Below are 17,542 nucleotides of genomic sequence, written 5' to 3'. Positions count from 1 at the left end.
ATACAAGTGCTATCTCTTGCTAAAACAAATGTATGTTTACACCTATGCAGTACCTTTAGCAATAGTAATAGTAAACCTCTACTTTAGTAAAGAAAACAAGGTGTGTTGTAATAAAAAACGAGTGGTGTCCACTGATTAAATGCAGTCTTTCGGCATTGTGAAGAGGAAAAACCCAGATATTCACAAAGTTTGTGATGCATGACAGGTTGTTTCTTCATGAAAAATAGATTTGGGGTTTAAAATTCAGGGGTTTGGTGAAGGCGGGTCCTTTTTAACCCTTAGGACAAGGGGAGAATACAGAATGTTAAGACTACACAAGGGTTAAAATGGTCAACACACACTCTCACAGTCCCCTCAGGAGGTTGAAAATGTTGAACATGGGCTGTCAAATCCTCAAAAAGTTATACAGCTGTACCATTGAGAGCATCTTGACTGGCTGATTACTGCTTGTAATGGCAATAGCACTGCCGTCGATCGCATGACGCTACAGAGTGGTTCGGACAGCCCAATACATCACTGGGAACGAGCTCCGTGCCATCCAGGATCTCTATATCAGGCAGTGTGAAAGAAAAGCCCAGAGAATCATTAACCTGTAGTGACAACCAGCCCGTGAACGGGACCGGTATCATCATCTGACACTAATTAGCATAACGCAACGGACATAAATCTTCCTAGAAAATATTCCTATTCATGAAAATCACAAGTGAAATATAATATTGAAACACAGCTTAGCCTTTTGTTAATCACCCTGCCGTCTCAGATTTTCAAAATATGCTTTACAGCCAACGCTTGACAAGTATTTGTGTAAGTTTATCATAGCCGAGCATAGCATTATGCCTTGCTAGCAGCAGGCAAACTTGTCACGGAAATCAGAAAAGCAATTAAATTAAATCGTTTACCTTTTGATGAACTTTGGATGTTTTCACTCACGAGACTCCCAGGTAGACAGCCAAAGTTCATTTTTTCCCAAAATATTATTTTTGTAGGCGAAATAGCTCCATTTGTTCTTCACGTTTGGCTGAGAAATCGCCCGGAAATTGCGGTCACCACAACGCCGAAACATGGCAAATGTTGTTTAGAATCCATCCTCAAGGTGTTTTTCTAATATCTATGCGATAATATATCAGTCGGGACAATTCGTTTTTCACTCTGACCATTGGAGTAATGGCTACCTGTGTATTTTACGTGAGAATCTCTCTCGGAGCCACCATTTGACCACTTACGCAATGTGGCTGTCTACGGCTATTCTTTAACAGAAATGCGTAAAACTATGTCACAATGCTGTAGACGTGAAAGCACCTTGGGGATTACGTAGAAAGTGTAAGCTCGTTGATGGTACATTCACAGCTGAATAGGGAGTCATTGGAACGCAGCGCTTTCAAAACCTGGGGCACTTCCGGATTTGATTTTTCTCAGGCTTTCGCCTGCTACATCAGTTCTGTTATACTCACAGACAATATCTTTACAGTTTTGGAAACGTTAGAGTGTTTTCTATCCAAAGCTGTCAATTATATGCATATTCTAGCATGTTTTCCTGACAAAATATCCCGTTCAAAACGGGAACGTTTTTTTCCAAAAATGAAAATACTGCTCCCTAACACCAAGAAGACTACAGCCACCCAAGCCATAGACTGTTCTCTCTGCTTCTGCATGGCAAGTGGTACCGTTGCATCAAATCTGACACCAACAGACTTGATGCACCAGACTTGATGATCCCCAAGCCATAAGACTGCTAAATAGGTGACTAAATAGCTAACAAAATCGCTACATGGACTATCTGAATTGACCCTTTTATTTTATTTTTGCACTGCACACTCACAGAGCCTAACACACTCATGCACACTGACACTTCAAAACACACACAACTACTCACTTCATAATTTGCTCACACACATATAATATGCATATACATACTCCACACACACGCACACCCACTCAAATACAATCATCATATATTCTGCAGGTCCATGCGCGTTCCATTTCTTCAGAAGAGAAAGTCAACTGCCACGAAGGATTTTATCGTCGATAGATATGTGAAAAACACCTTGAGGATTGATTCTAAACCTCGGTTTGCCATGTTTCTTTCGATATTATGGAGTTAATTTGGAAAAAAGTTCGCGTTTTAATGACTTATTTAAAAAAAAACATTTTTGACCCAAACGTGATGAACAAAACGGAGCGATTAGTCGACACAAATAATATTTTTTGTAAAAACGGAACATTTCTATCTAACAGAGTCTCCTCATTGAAAACATCTGAAGTTCTTCAAAGGTAAATGATTTTATTTGAATCCTTTTCTGTTTTTTGTGAAAATGTTGCATTCTGAAAGACCTATGCTAGGCTATCAATACTGTTACACAAATGCTTGTTTAGCTATGGTTCAAAAGCATATTTTGAAAATCTGAGATGACAGTGTTGTTACCAAAAGGCTAAGCTTGAGAGCAAATAGATTCATTTCATTTCATTTGCAATTTTCATGAATAGTTAACGTTGTGTTATGCTAATGAGCTTGCGGATAGATTTACACAATCCTGGATACAGGTTTTTTCGTAGCTAAACGTGACGCAGAAAACAGAGCGATTTGTCCTAAACAAATAATCTTTCAGGAAAAACTGAACATTTGCTATCTGAGAGTCTCCTCATTGAAAACATCCGAAGTTCTTCAAAGGTAAAGGATTTTATTTGAATGCTTTTCTGGTTTTTGTGAAAATGTTGCCTGCTGAATGCTAACGCTAAATGCTACGCTAAATGCTACGCTAGCTATCAATACTGTTACACAAATGCTTGTTTTGCAATGGTCGAGAAGCATATTTTGAAAATCTGAGATGACAGTGTTGTTAACAAAAGGCTAAGCTTGAGAGCAAATAGATTCATTTCATTTAATTTGCGATTTTCATGAATAGTTAACGTTGCGTTACGGTAATGAGTTGTAGGCTGTAGCCACGATACCGGATCCGGGATGGCTCGACGCAAGAAGTTAAGACCACAACATTCCCGGCTTCCCACAAATCATGGGGGATTTGAATGACAATCCCACACTTTTAAAGGTGAGAAGAAACTGGAATCCTTGTTTTGCCATTAGCAAACACACATGCAAAACAGGCAGGCAATGCATATACAAGCTCACATTCACGCATGGATGCACATACACCTGCACCAGACCTTAAAAAAAGCATACATTTTCTGAGATCTGTATTCAAAAAGTTGTAGTCACCTACAGAGTAACTATTTGTTCCCCTGGGAACAATTTTTCAGTGGGAATAAACAGTTACTTTGGTGGTGACTATAACTATTTGTGCCTGTGTAATAAACTGTAATTCCTTTTGGAGCAACATTATATTTGTATTTAAATGTATTATGGATCCCCATTACTCAACCCTGCACCTTAGAGGTTGCTGCCCTATGTACATAGACACGGAATCACTGGTCACTTTAATAATGGAACACGAGTCACTTTAATAATGTTTACATACTGTATTTTAGTCAATGCCACTCCGGCATTCTTATTTCCATTATTTTACTTTTAGATTTCTGTGTATTGTTGTGAATTGTTAGATACTACTTTCCTGTTGAAGCTAGGAACAGAAGCATTTCACTACACCCGTAATAACATCTGCTAAATATTCTACATTTCCTGGGGCCCAGCAAAATTAAGGCAGTTTATACAATTTTAGAAACATTAGAAGAGATTTCACAACACATTAAGTGTGTGCCCTCAGGCCACTACTCTACTACCACATATCTACAAAATAAAATCTACGTGTATATGTGTATGTTATCGCGTGTGTGTTGTAGAGTAGTGGCATACAAGTATTTAACACCATTTTAAAGATACAATTCTCATTACACAGTGTCTGATTTCAAAAAGGATTTACAGCGAAAGCTCCACAAACGATTGATTATGTTAGGTCACCACCAAGCCACAGAAAAACACAGCCATTTTTTCCAGCCAAAGAGAGGAGTCACAAAAAGCAGAAATAGAGATAAAATGAATCACTAACCTTTGATGATCTTCATCAGATGACTTCATGTATGTTTTGTTTGATAAAGTTCATATTTATATAAAAAAATCTATGAGTTTACATATGTTCAGTATTTCTAAAACATGCGGTGGTATTGCAGAGAGCCATATCAATTTACAGAAATACTCATAATAAACATTGATAAAGATACGACTATTATACATACAACTTTAGATACACTTCTCCTTAATGCAACGCTGTGTCAGATTTTTTAAAAACTTTGCGGAGAAAGCAAACCATGCAATAATCTGAGTACAGCCTTTAGACAACAAAGCAGCCAAAAAGATACCCGCCATATTGGGTAGTCAACATTACTCAGAAATGTAAAATATTCACTTACCTTTGATGGTCTTTATCAGAATGCACTCCCAGGAATCCCAGTTCCACCATAAATGTTTGATTTGTTCGATAATGTCCATCAGTTATGTCCAAATAACTTATTTTGTTAGGGCGTTTGGTAAACAAATCCAAAAGCGCGTTCAGGTCGCGCCGAACGTCGGATGAAAAGTTCAAAAAGTTCCGTTACAGTCCGTAGAAACATGCCAAACTAAGTATGGAATCAATCTTTAGGATGTTATTAACATAAAACTTAATTAATGTTTCAACCGGACAATTCCTTTGTCTGTACAAATAAAGTGGAACGTACAAATGAACCTTTCACGTGAGCGCGTCAGACCGAGGCTGTGGCACCTCTGCCAGACCACTCACTCAAAGAGCCCTTATGAGCCCCTCCGTTAGAGTGGAATCTTCAAAACAGGTTCTAAATACTGTTGACATCTAGTGGAAGCCTTGCGAAGTCAAACATAACTAATATTTCACTGTATCTTCAATGGGGGCTGAGTTGAAAAACTACAAACCTCAGATTTCCCACTTCCAGGTTGGATTTTTTTCTCAGATTTTGCCGTATGAGTTCTGTTATACTCACAGACATCATTCAATCCGTTTTAGAAACATCAGAGTGTTTTCTATCCAATGCTACTAATAATATGCATATATTAGCATCTGGGACTGAGTAGGAGGCAGTTTACTCTGGGCACACTTTTCATCCAAAACGTGAAAATGCTGCCCCCTAGCCCAAACAGGTTAAGGGAGAAATAAAAGTTTATGGCCCACTTAGTGGCCTGCCTAGCACTAAAGACACAATGTTTGTACAGATGTGTAGGAGGAGACTCAGCCTAGGAGGAAGGGTTAAGCATAAGTGCTTGTGTGAAAATGTTTTTGTCTAATAAGGTGTCTTGACCCTCTGGGAAGAATAAACTTGGTTAAGCTTTCATAGTGTCTGTTAAGTTTTTGTATTTAACCTTTATTTAACTAGGCAAGTCAGCTAAGAACAAATACTTATTTACAATGACAGCCTCCCAGGGAACAGTGGGATAACTGCCTTGTTCAGGGGCAGGACGACAAATGTTTACCTTGTCAGCTCGGGGATTCGATCCAGCAAACTTTCGGTTACTGCTCTAAACACTAGGCTACCTGCCACCCCAAGAATGCTGAGTTAATCAGTCTACATTGTCCTGTTTTCTGCTACAATGTGTTGGACTTCTGAGCCATGCAGCATTGTTACATCAAGTTCAGGCCAGACACAACTTCTGTCTGATCCCCTCTAGTCCACCAGCAACAAAGTCAAAATATCCAACAGTGCTTCAATTCAGTATTCTAGGTTGGGGCTGTGTTGTGTTGTTTGTTTTGTCTTAACCTTTTCTGTGAAGTCACTGAAAACAAATAGTATTTCACAAGGAAACAGAATATGTATTATTTCATTCCAGTGTGTGACTGACCTGGAACTCATCTCGTAGCTGGGAGGAGTTGCTCTGAGAGTCCAAACGCAGCATGTCTTTGTAGATGAGTGCAAACTCATTCACCAAGATTGCCGTCTCTCCACACAGACAAGCCTCCAGGATGGCATCATGGATAAATATGTACTGCTCCTGCAGATAGAGAGAAAGGGGTGAGAGAGAGGTGTGTATGGAGAGAGAGAGAAAGAGAGAGAGAGGGGAGACGAAAAGGGGGGGGGGAGAAAAAGACAGAGAACAACAAAACAGAGAGAGTAAAGAACATGAAGAACATAGGATGATATCACAAAGAAAGTGGGCGAAGTATGATACAGAGGACAAGGGGGGGTGTTAGAGAAAGTGAGAGGGAGAGAGATAAGAAAGAGAGAACAAAAGAACAGGGAGAGTTAGAACATAAATAACATAGGACCATATCACAAAGAAAGAGTATGAGGTGTGGAAGGGTGGCGAGAGAGAAATCTCATTACCTGCCATGATGTGAATTAAATATAAGCTATAATATTGTACAGTGTATCAAAGAGCGGTGGGAGACTGAATAAATATGTCTAAATAAATAAACATTTGCAGTGTATATATTTCATTAGAGCACCCCTACAAATAACTACAAATGTAATACACAGCTAAACCAATATTGGATTTACATAATACGATTAAGATATGCTATATCAACGAAAGAAAAGCCATGTGCTTTTGCATTGCACTGTGACAATGTAAGCCTTCGCATCTCGGAACCATCGACCTATACACAAGTCCCAGTGGACGAGCTAGGCTAGAATATTCCCCTCACTCTCTCCGAGTTCCCCAAACACAATACAGAAAATAAAGATGTAAGGAGACCAGAGAGGTGTGAATCATTTTATCTTCCCCCACTGAAATGTACTGTAGGCCAGCCCATTCACCTCTGTCTGGATCATGTTAATGCGTCGTGAGCAGAGGGTTTTGACACAGTTGTAGATGTCCACCACACCCTCACACTCGGCCATGTCCAACATGACGTCCAGCACGATGTAGCAGCCTGTGCGGCCCGCCCCCACACTGACACAGAGACACAGGGAGAACAACATGTCACTGACCTTTGACCCTTTAGGACAAGCCTTCACATACAATACTGGAATAACAGTGTTCAGATAAGGGTTGAAAGCAACTCTTGGCTCTCTCTTTCTTTGGGTGACATGAAAATAATATAATCAGGGCTGGGGATGGATGCAATTCCCCTATACAAGGCATCAGCCACAGCAGGTAAAACTGGTTGAAATGGCGTCCGACTCATAACGAATGTAAAACTGTTTAAAATGGTGTCATTTCTATCAGTTTTGCCCACTGGGACTAAGCTTTAAAGCTTTGAAAACACAAAGTAGTAATGGTTGCATGAGCATTGACAGCTAGCAGGAAGTGATGTACTGCAATGTGCGTTGATTGGAGGCTGGTACCTGCAGTGGACGACCACAGGTCCAGCATCGGGGGGCGTGGATGCTTTGACCCGCCGTATGAAGGCCAGCAGGCCTGTGGCGTGGTAGGGAACCCCATGCTCCGGCCAGGACGTGAAGTGGAACTGACGCACCTCGTGTTTAGCTGAGTAGCCCATCTGTGGAAACACAACATCAGAAGAAGACCAAAAAGAAGATTACAGGAGTTACAGTTCCTTCAGAAAGTATTCATACCCCTTGACATTTTGTTGTATTACAGCCTGATTTCAAAATGGAGTAAATATTTGTTTTCAAACCCATCTACACACAATACCCCATAATAACAAAGTGAAAACATGTTTTTATAAATGTTAGCAAATTTATTGAAAATCAAAAACATATATTTAATTTACCTAAGCATTCACACCCATGAGTCAAAACATTGTATAAGCACCTTTGGCAGTGGTTACAGCTGGGTACGTCTCTAATAGCTTTGCACACTTGGATTGTACAAAATTTGCCCATAATTATTTTCAAAATTCTACAAGCTCTGTCAAAATGGTTGTTGATCATTGCTAGACAACCATTTTCAGTTCTTGCAATAGATTTTCAAGTAGATTTAAGTCAAAACTGTAACATTCACTGTCTTCTTTGTAAGCAACTCCAGTATAGATTTGGCCTTGCGTTTTAGGTTTGTATTTGTATTGATTATGGATCCCCATTGCAGCAGCTACTCTTGCTGAGGTCCAGCAAAAAAAGGCAATTTTAAAAACATTACAATACATTCACAGATTTCACAACACACTGTGTGCCCTCAGGCCCATACTCCACCACTACCACATTTCTACAATACAAAATCCATGTGTACCTACCTGTGTGTATGTTATTGTGTGTGTGCATGTGTCTGTGTTTATGTTGCTTCACAGTCCCCACTCTTCCACAAGGTACATGTTTATTTATTTTGAAATTAAATTCTACTGCTTGCGTCAGTTACTCGATGTGGAATAGTTTTCCATGTCGTCATGGCTCTATGTAGTACTGTGTGCCTCCCATAGTCTGTTCTGGACTTGGGGACTGTGAAGAGACCACTTGTGGAATGCCTTGTGGGGTATGCATGGGTGTGCGAGCTGTGTGCCAGTAGTTCAAACAGACAGCTTGGCGCATTCAACATGCAAGTAGTGAGGAAGTTCATCTCTCCTCCACTTTGAGCCCGGACAGATTGACATGTATATTATTGATGTTACTCTGGGTACATCCGAGGGCCAGCCGCGCTGCCCTGTTCTGAGCAAGTCCCTTTTTGTGGTATCTGACCACATGACTGAACAGTAGTCCTGTAAAGAAGGTAGAGCAGCGCTTCATTATGGACAGACTTCTCCCCATCTTAACTACTGTTGTATCAATATGTTTGACCATGGCAGTTACAATCCAGGGTTACTCCAAGCAGTTTAGTCATCTCCACATGCTCAATTTCCACAGAATGTATTACAAGATTTAGTTGAGGTTTAATCAATCATCAGCCATTCGTGTAAGTGCTGTGCTTGTTGAATATCCTTCCCGATAAGCATGCTGAAAGTCTGGTATTCTAGTGGTTAGACTGTTGGGCCAGGAACTGAAAGGTTGCTGGATCGAATCGCCGAGCTGACAAGGTAAAAATATGTTGTTCTGCCGCTGAGCAAAGGCAGTTAACCGACTGTTCCCTGGGTGCCGAAGACATGAATGTTGATTATGGCAGCCGCCTGCACCTCTCGGATTGAGAAGGGTTGGGTTAAATGCGGAACACAGTTTTCAGTTGAATGCATTCTGTTGTACAACTGACTACGTATCCCCCTTTCCCCTTGTCAATTTGTTTACTGTAAAATAGCATTGTATCTGGTCAAACACCATTTTTTCTAAACATTTGCTACGGGTTGGTAACAGGCTGATTGGTCGGCTATTTGAACCAGTAAAGGGGGATTTACTATTCTTTGGTAGCGGAATTACTTTTGCTTCCCTCCAGGATTGGGGGCACACACTTTCTATTAGGGTTGAATTGAAAATACGGCAAACATGAGTGCCAATATAGTCCTCTATTTTCTACATTAATTTTCCATCCGAGTTCTCAGAACCCTGTGGCTTGTCATTGTTGATAGAAAAATCATTATCACCTCTTCAACATTCACTTTCAGACAGATTATTTCTTATACTTATAATTCACTGTATCACAATTCCAGTGGGTCAGACGTTTACATACACTAAGTTGACTGTCCCTTTAAACAGCTTGGAAAATTTCAGAAAATTATTTTATGGCTTTAGAAGCTTCTGATAGGCTATTTGACATCATTTGAGTCAATTGGAGGTGTACCTGTGGATGTATTTCAAGGCCTACCTTCAAACTCATTGCCTCTTTGCTTGACATCATGGGAATATCAAAATAAATCAGCCAAGACCTCAAAAACAAAATTGTAGACCTCCACAAGTCTGGTTCAATTTTCAAACGCCTGAAGGTACCAAACAATAGTACGTAAGTATAAACTACTCCAAAACCGCCACAAAAAAGCCAGACTACAGTTTGCAACTGCACATGGGGACAAAGATCATACTTTTTGGAGAAATGTCCTCTGGTCTGACGAAACAAAAATAGAACTGTTTGGCCGGGGATGCTTGCAAGCCGAAGACCACCATCTCAACCATGAAGCACGGGGGTGGCAGCATCATGTTGTGGGGGGTGCTTTGCTGCAGGAGGGACTGGTGCACTTCACAAATTAGATGGCTTCATGAGGAACAAAAATTATGTGGATATCTTGAAGCAACATCTCAAGACATCAGTCGGGAAGTTAAAGCTTGGTCACAAATTGGTCTTCCAATGGACAATGACCCCAGGCATACTTCCAGAGTTGTGGGGAAATGGCTTAAGGACACAATGTCAAGGTATTGGAGTGGCCATCACAAAGCCCTGACCTCAATCCTATAGAAAATTTGTGGGCACAACTGAAAAAGTGTGTGTGAGGACTTTGCTGTTACCTCTCAGCAGCTGTACTCCATAATCGCACAGTGGTGCTCCCACAGAGAGTTGCGGCAACAGTGAAACGATAATTCTGTGTTTGTGCCACTGTCACTCCGCAGAGTTGCTCTGAGCCGCTCCATGGAGAGACCCCGGCGTTGATTGACAGGTCGGTCTACTGAGAGCAATGAACTCTTCAAGCTCAGGTGCTGTCATTGTAGAAGCAGCAATGCCTCAGTGGTGTGGGGGGTTAAGTAGCTTGAGTTATTAAAATCCGCTCACTGCAGGCATATTTAATCAGAGGGCCCTCGATGGTCATCGTCTCTGAGTCACATCGGTCTGTACATCAGGAGCTGTTGTTTATTCTAATCTCTCTACATCGTGTTTATGCATCGGCAGGCAGTAAGACAATGTCTACTCAAGTCAGTGTATGCCAACTGCTGCGGTCTCTGCAATGTTTATGAGCGTTGGGAATGAGACTGGTACAGGGGCCAACTCAGTAACAAAGGAGAGGAAAGAGCCATAGAGCCAGAGTATTATTTCCTACTTATCACCCCTCTTTAGTCAGAGACAGGGTGCTATATGTCCGCCAAGTGCCTTCATCAGAAAGAGGAGTCAAAGAGGCCTCTGTGGAGCCACGTTCTCTGAATAGGATGCATTCACAACAGAAGCACCTCATAATTGAGACGGATTGACTGCTGGTTCTGTTCAGTTGGACTGATAAACATCACAGACTCTCTATTATAGAATATTGCCTGGAAACGCTGGATGAAGAAACAATGCCATCGCGGTACATTTGAGCAGTATTTGAGCAGTGAAGCCATAAGAAACCCAAATAAGAAAAGAATGAGGGAAAGATGCTTAGTAATAGCTGGGATTTGTCCTGTACAAGTCAAATCCATGTGATACGTCATCGACGTAGACTGACTCGATGTCAAAAAATGTGCAGGTACAGAATGGTTGGACATACCCTCTCCAAGGCAAAAGTACGAACTGTGTACTCTGAAAGTGTGTCCAGCTTCAGCAGTGTAACCTTGATGTCTCCATACATCTCACTGTCATCAGGCCAGTATTTACAGCATTTCACCTGGTCAACAGAGACAAATTACATTTGATCAAATACGCATACAAGGATAGTCACAGAAATGTGTTTGACATGGGTTTGACCAAGCAGTGTTACTTGTTGGAGAATTATGTTACCTACTGCTCAGCATGAAATATATGTAAGGAAGAAGACACAGAACAATTATACTTCAATTCAGCTGCAAAAAAATCAACCAGTTCTTCCATAGACAGGGGGTAACTATATAATAGTCTTTAATGAGGGGGAACATAATATCTAAAACTGGGCCACCACTAATGTTTTCCATTAAGGCACAAAGGATTTTTGTAACTTTTTATTTAGGTTAGATGTTTTTTTTATTCAGCTGACGAACAATCCAGAGCTAATGTATCGATTATGGAGTACAGCTGCTAAGAGGGAACAGCAATGTTGATGTACTGATATTGATAGAAACATTTTGTCATCCTAACCATTATGTCTACGTTTATGACTTCAGAAGAAAATAACGGGACAAAGACTATAGCATTTACATTCTGCAGGTGTTTCAATTACTCTTATGTCTGTCTGAGCAAAGAGCAAGGGACCTGCATACAGTACAGAGAAAATGGTGTGTCCCCCTTTGCACTGTGTGAGTGTGAGACTCACCCTGCCTATCTCTACCAGTTTAGTGATCATGACGATGCTGAAGCAGTTCTCCTGCCACACCATCCTCCAGAAGTCATACACTGTCTCCTGTTTGGGCCCTATGGGACAAAGAGGTAAAACCATCACATCAACCATCTCAGTCAAAAACAAATTATCAATATGACTAGGGCCAGGATTGTTTCCTGACCACGTGACCTGATACTACTGTACTAAGTCACTTTTCTTGGACACAGGATCAAGGTACATGTAATTAAAGTTGTGCTGTACAGTGCTTCATAGCAGTGTTCATTGGCCTGTGCCAGCGAACTGTGGCTCAGTATGAGAAGTGACAGGTGAAACAGGAAACGGATCATATGGCTGAGGAAGACACTAAGAATAGCTTAATCACTCAGACTCACACTCTATCAGAGAGAGAGAGAGTTTGTGAAAGATAAGTGAGTAGCTAGATACGCTAGGAGAGGGTTTAACTGATGCTGAGGTGTGTATCTACACATCCAAACATGCACGCATGGAAAAGCTTGCACACACACAAAAGGGAAACTGGATGATTGACAGAGGGAGATCTGTAGGCTCTCGCTCTCACACACACACACACACACACACACACACACACACACACACACACACACACACACACACACACACACACACACACACACACACACACACACACACACACACACACACACACACACACACACACACACACACTCTCTCTGTCTCCATGTATCACCCACCCCATGTCATGCAGTGGGTTGGCGGGTCACACATGCAGTCACCATTTGATTGGATGGAGAGACACTTGAGATCTGTCTGTGTCACTGTTGCTAGGTCCTACATAGAAGTTCATTGGGTAGGTTGGTCAACCTCAATTTTACACACAAAAACACACACAAGCACCCAACTCCAGACATGGCGGGACACTCACCCTGAGTGGCTATGAAGTGGTTGGATCGATGGTAGCCCTGAAAAAGAGAACAGGGGTGACATGCTTAGTAAGCCATCTGTGCCCCAGACAGCGCTTTCAGCATGCCTACGGCATCCACGCACCACCTCAACCGGTCATAGTGGTAACCGTAACCTCCTGAGATTTGACCTCATGCAAGCACAAGTAATATAACTACATAGGGACACTTGTCACATGCTGGAGATGACAAGGCATGCCAGTGGGTATGGTGAAAATGACACAGCTCTATATGCTTACAGGTCACACAAACAATGGGCCAAGGCAGTCTCGTCTTCTGCAGATATGGGAGCTCCTTCAAACGTGCATTCCTCTTTACTTAGCGGTTATCTTTGATTTAGGGTTGGTCGAGAAAAGGGTGCCTATTCACAATACCTCTCAACTGTATTGCCAGAGTGCAATGGTGCTCTTGTTATTCTACTGTAAGATGAGCTACTGGCTTGAAGCTTGGACATGGCTCAGGTGGAAATAGACAAACATCTAAGATTCAATGGCAGATAAAAGGAAAAGAGATGGCAACCCTCAGAGTTTCTTCACTCTGCTGCAATCTGAACATTGTGACACCTCGCAGCAGCTTGCTTTGTGCCAACTCTGAATGCAGGCTCCCAAACACTAGACTGAAGGGTTTGAATTTTGAAAGAGGGATGTGCTGCATGGGAAAGAGGGAAAATAAAGGGATGGTAGACAATAGAAAGAGCAGTGAATTACTTACTTCCCTGTTAATCCGAATCTACAGGGTCCAAAGTCGAGAAGGTGGGGAAGGTAGTAGAAAAAAAAGAGAGAAGAGATAGAAGCGAGTTAATGAAAGAAGATTGAGAAATCTAAGGTTGCAGACAGGAGGAGAACCTGTATAGAGAGGTGTGCTTGTTTACATACAGTATGTGTGTGTGAGGCTGAGTGTGTGTTTTGTGTGTGCGTGTGTGAGCGTGCGTGCATGCATTCGTTCATGCACGTGCTGCCATGTGTGTGTATTGCTTTGGACTGTCTCCCTATTTAACAAATTAGACGCTGTCGTATAGCATTCAGCAGGGTTCACTTGCTGAGTTTGATGATGGAAAATACTGCCCCGTATGTGCTACAACACACGACAAACACAGGCAGCTGCCAAGCATGCATATACATACAGCACAATACTGTATACCCACACACACACAGCCACACATACAGGCACACAGCCAGGCGATGAGTGACAAAGAGATCAAAATCAAATGCTAAAGAGAAAAACTATCTGAGAGCTCGCACTTCGTCAACCTCTGCTTTAACAAACAGAAAACACATTTCCGAGAGAGGATAAACTTTTCCATGTAACCTTTGGTGAAATAGTAATGCGCTCTCCACAAGTACTCCCCTGTGGCAACGTATTTATTCATCATTCAGTGTCAGGCCTTGTCAGGGGGCCAACTTGGCCATAGAGCGAGCAGCACCCAAGCATTAAGTGGCATGTCTCTAATGATGTCTGGTCTCCCTGTGCCCTGACACTCTAATTGGCACCCTCACAATGGCAGGAGTCAAAATAGGACGGATCCATTTTAAGTGCCCTCTCAAGTGCCCTCTCTATGCTAATGAAGTCCCCTAAAAGCATTTCTCCTCCACAAGTCCCCTCCTTCTATATCTCTCCCGGCTTAACGATGTAAAAGGAATGCTTTCATCTTTCCGACGAGGCGTTTTAGACAAGTTTGTCTCTTATGATGGAATAACGTGCATTCATGACTGTACAGTCCAACAAATTGATGATGCATGTTGCTCTACGGGAAACACATTCCAGTTGATGCAGATGGAAACAAGAAGTATAATGAAGTAAAGGTGAGCAGCCAAAGAGATCATGTCTCAGAGATGCTTCCCGTCCATACAGGAATTGAACAACATCAATCCAGTCTATTCAATTCAGAGGGACTGTTTTTTTTTTTTACAAAGGGCTTTAGCGCCAGGACTTGGTATTATAAAATGAATGTATTGTCTATTAATAGCGTTGGATAAGGGGTTGTAGAGGTAGTCACCAAACAGACATGGCATCTGGAAGAATGCCAAGAGGAAGGTTTGTGATTGGATGGGGGTTGGGTGGATGGTGGGGTGAGCCTGGTGTTTCCAGGAATATGAATAACCTCTCACAGGTAAATCTGGGGAACAGGATTGCTTAGGGCGACACAAAATACTGTGAAATGGACTGTGGTTTTTCAGAAAGGCATAAGGAATGATTTGGTGTGTTTCCCAGTATAACACTGTGATTGGACAGGATTCTGAGCAGAAAGGAAAGGGAGCTGAAACTTACGTCTATGTAGTTGGCGTTGATGTAGTCGGAGTTGGGGTCTCCCAGGAGTGGGTGGAGCTTGACTCTGTGGCGGTTGTCTGGAATGGAAACATATGAATCACAATTTTTCAGTTTTTGATTTGTTAAAAAAGTTTGAAATATCCAATAAATGTCGTTCCACTTCATGATTGTGTCCCACTTGTTGTTGATTCTTCACAAAAAAATACAGTTTTATATCTTTATGTTTGAAGCCTGAAATGTGGCAAAAGGTCGCAAAGTTCAAGGGGGCCGAATACTTTCGCAAGGCACTGTAACTTTCCTTTACTTTCAACCTAAGAAATAAAAGGTGTACAGCCATGTACACAACTGGCTCCCGGGTGGCGCTGTGGTCTAAGGCACTGCATCTCAGGGCAAGAGGCGTCACTACAGTCCTTGGTTCACATCCAGGCTGTATCATATTCGGGCTGTGATAGGGAGTCCCATAGGGCTGCGCACAATTGGCCCATCCAGGTTTGGCCGGGGTAGGCCATCAATGTAAATAAGAATTTGTTCTTCACTGACTTGGCTAGTTAAATAAAGGTTACATTTTAAATGTACAAACGGTATAAATACAGCCAAACAATACAGCCCACTCAACATGTGGTATAGTCGCATTGTACAGATCCAACTCAGGGTGATGACATCTTCCAAGGGGAAAGGTTACGGTCAATAATAACCATGCACACATGAATAGCAATCATACTAATCTGCAGATAAGTACAATTCATATTTAATGTAATTATGTACATAGTGTCCACACTATAACACATCTCCCACCTTAATTTCAAAGGACAAGTACATCAGAGTGTCTAAGTTGAGAAACAGCAAGTCCTCAACTGGCAGCTTCATTAAATAGTACCCGCAAAACACCAGTTTCAACATCAACAGTGAGCAACATCAACAGTGAGAGGTGACTCTGGGATGCTGGCTTTCTAGGCAGAGCTCCTCTGTCCAGTGTCTATGTTCTTTTGCCCATCTAAATATTTTCTTTTTATTGGCCAGTCTGAGATATGTATTTTTCTTTGTAATTCTGCCTAGAAGGCCAGCATCCCAGAGTCGCCTCTTCACTGTTGACGTTGAGACTGGTGTTATGCAGGTACTATTTAATGAGGCGTCTGTTTCTCAAACGAGACAATCTAATGCACATGCCCTCTTGCTCAGTTGTACACTGGGGCCTCTCATGGTTAGAGACAGTTTGCACTGTTCTGTGAAGGGAGTAGTACACAGCGTTGTACGAGATCGCATTTAAAAAAAAATGTTTATATTTCACCTTTATTTAACCAGGTAGGCTGGTTGAGAACAAGTTGTCATTTACAACTGCGACCTGGCCATGATAAAGCAAAGCAGTGCGACACAAACAACGACACAGAGTTACACGTGGAAAAAACAAACAATCAATAACACAATAGAGCAAAAAAGTTTATATACAGTGTATGCAAATTAGGTAAGGGAGGTAAAGGGAAGAAATAGGCAATAGTGGTGAAATAAATACAATTCAGCAATTAAACACGGAAGTGATAGATGTGCAGAAGATGAATGTGCAAGTAGAGATACTGGGGTGCAAAGGAGAAAAAAAACAACAACAAAACAACAGTATGGGTTATTTACAGATGAGCTATGTACAGGTGCAGTGATCTGTGAGCTGCTCTGACAGCTGGTGCTTAAAGCTAGTGAGGGAGATATGGGTCTCCAGCTTCAGTGATTTTTGCAATTCGTTCCAGTCATTGGCAGCAGAGAACTGGAAGGATAGGCGGTCAAGGGAAGAATTGGCTTTGGGGGTGACCAGTGAAATATAACTGCTGGAGCGAGTGCTACGGGTGGGTGCTGCTATGGTGACCAGTGAGCTGAGATAAGGCGGGGCTTTACCTAGCAAAGACTTAGATGACCTGGAGCCAGTGGGTTTGGTGACGAATATGAAGCGAGGTCCAGCCACCGATAGTATACAGATTGTAGTGGTGAGTAGTATATGGGGCTTTGCTGACTGCATCAGTTTTACGAGGGTATGTTTGGCAGCAAGAGTGAAGGATGCTTTGTTGCGAAATAGGAAGCCCATTCTAGATTTAATTTTGGATTGGAGATGCTTAATGTGAGCCTGGAAGGAGAGTTTACAGTCTAACCAGACCCCTAGGTATTTGTAGTTGTCCACACATGGAACCGTCCATAGTAGTGATGCTGGACGGGCGGGCAGGTGAGGGCAGTGATCGGTTGAAGAGCCACGGAAGGAGAGTTATATGGCATTAAAGCTCGTGTGGAGGTTAGTTAACACAGTGTCCAAAGTAGGGCCAGAAGTATTAGAATGGTGTCGTCTGCGTAGAGGTGGATCAGAGACTAACCAGCAGCAAGAGCGACATCATTGATGTACACAGAGAAAAGAGTCGGCCC

The 17,542-nt window shown here is 42.0% G+C and overlaps 1 protein-coding gene across 3 annotated transcripts in view; it reads right to left on the bottom strand.

Moving 5' to 3' along the window:
• LOC118364163 (receptor-type tyrosine-protein phosphatase U) overlaps positions 1–17,542 on the bottom strand; it is a 306,643-nt gene that overhangs the window by 28,693 nt on the left and 260,408 nt on the right. For 2 of the 3 annotated variants that reach the window (XM_035745412.2, XM_035745413.2), the window contains exons 18-25: positions 15,143–15,219; positions 13,586–13,603; positions 12,838–12,874; positions 11,910–12,007; positions 11,172–11,288; positions 7,246–7,400; positions 6,715–6,850; positions 5,801–5,950 (exon numbers count right to left, since the gene is read on the bottom strand). In XM_035745412.2, the coding sequence (XP_035601305.1) occupies positions 5,801–5,950; positions 6,715–6,850; positions 7,246–7,400; positions 11,172–11,288; positions 11,910–12,007; positions 12,838–12,874; positions 13,586–13,603; positions 15,143–15,219 (788 nt within the window). The remainder of the gene's footprint in view (positions 1–5,800; positions 5,951–6,714; positions 6,851–7,245; positions 7,401–11,171; positions 11,289–11,909; positions 12,008–12,837; positions 12,875–13,585; positions 13,604–15,142; positions 15,220–17,542) is intronic. The other variant, XM_035745414.2, reaches the window with a different exon arrangement.

This window comes from Oncorhynchus keta, chromosome 31, assembly GCF_023373465.1.
Source record: "Oncorhynchus keta strain PuntledgeMale-10-30-2019 chromosome 31, Oket_V2, whole genome shotgun sequence".
In the NCBI taxonomy this organism is placed as follows: Eukaryota; Metazoa; Chordata; class Actinopteri; order Salmoniformes; family Salmonidae; genus Oncorhynchus; species Oncorhynchus keta.
The sequence above is the reverse complement of the archived record's forward strand: the minus strand, read 5'-3'. Positions and strand labels throughout refer to the sequence as shown.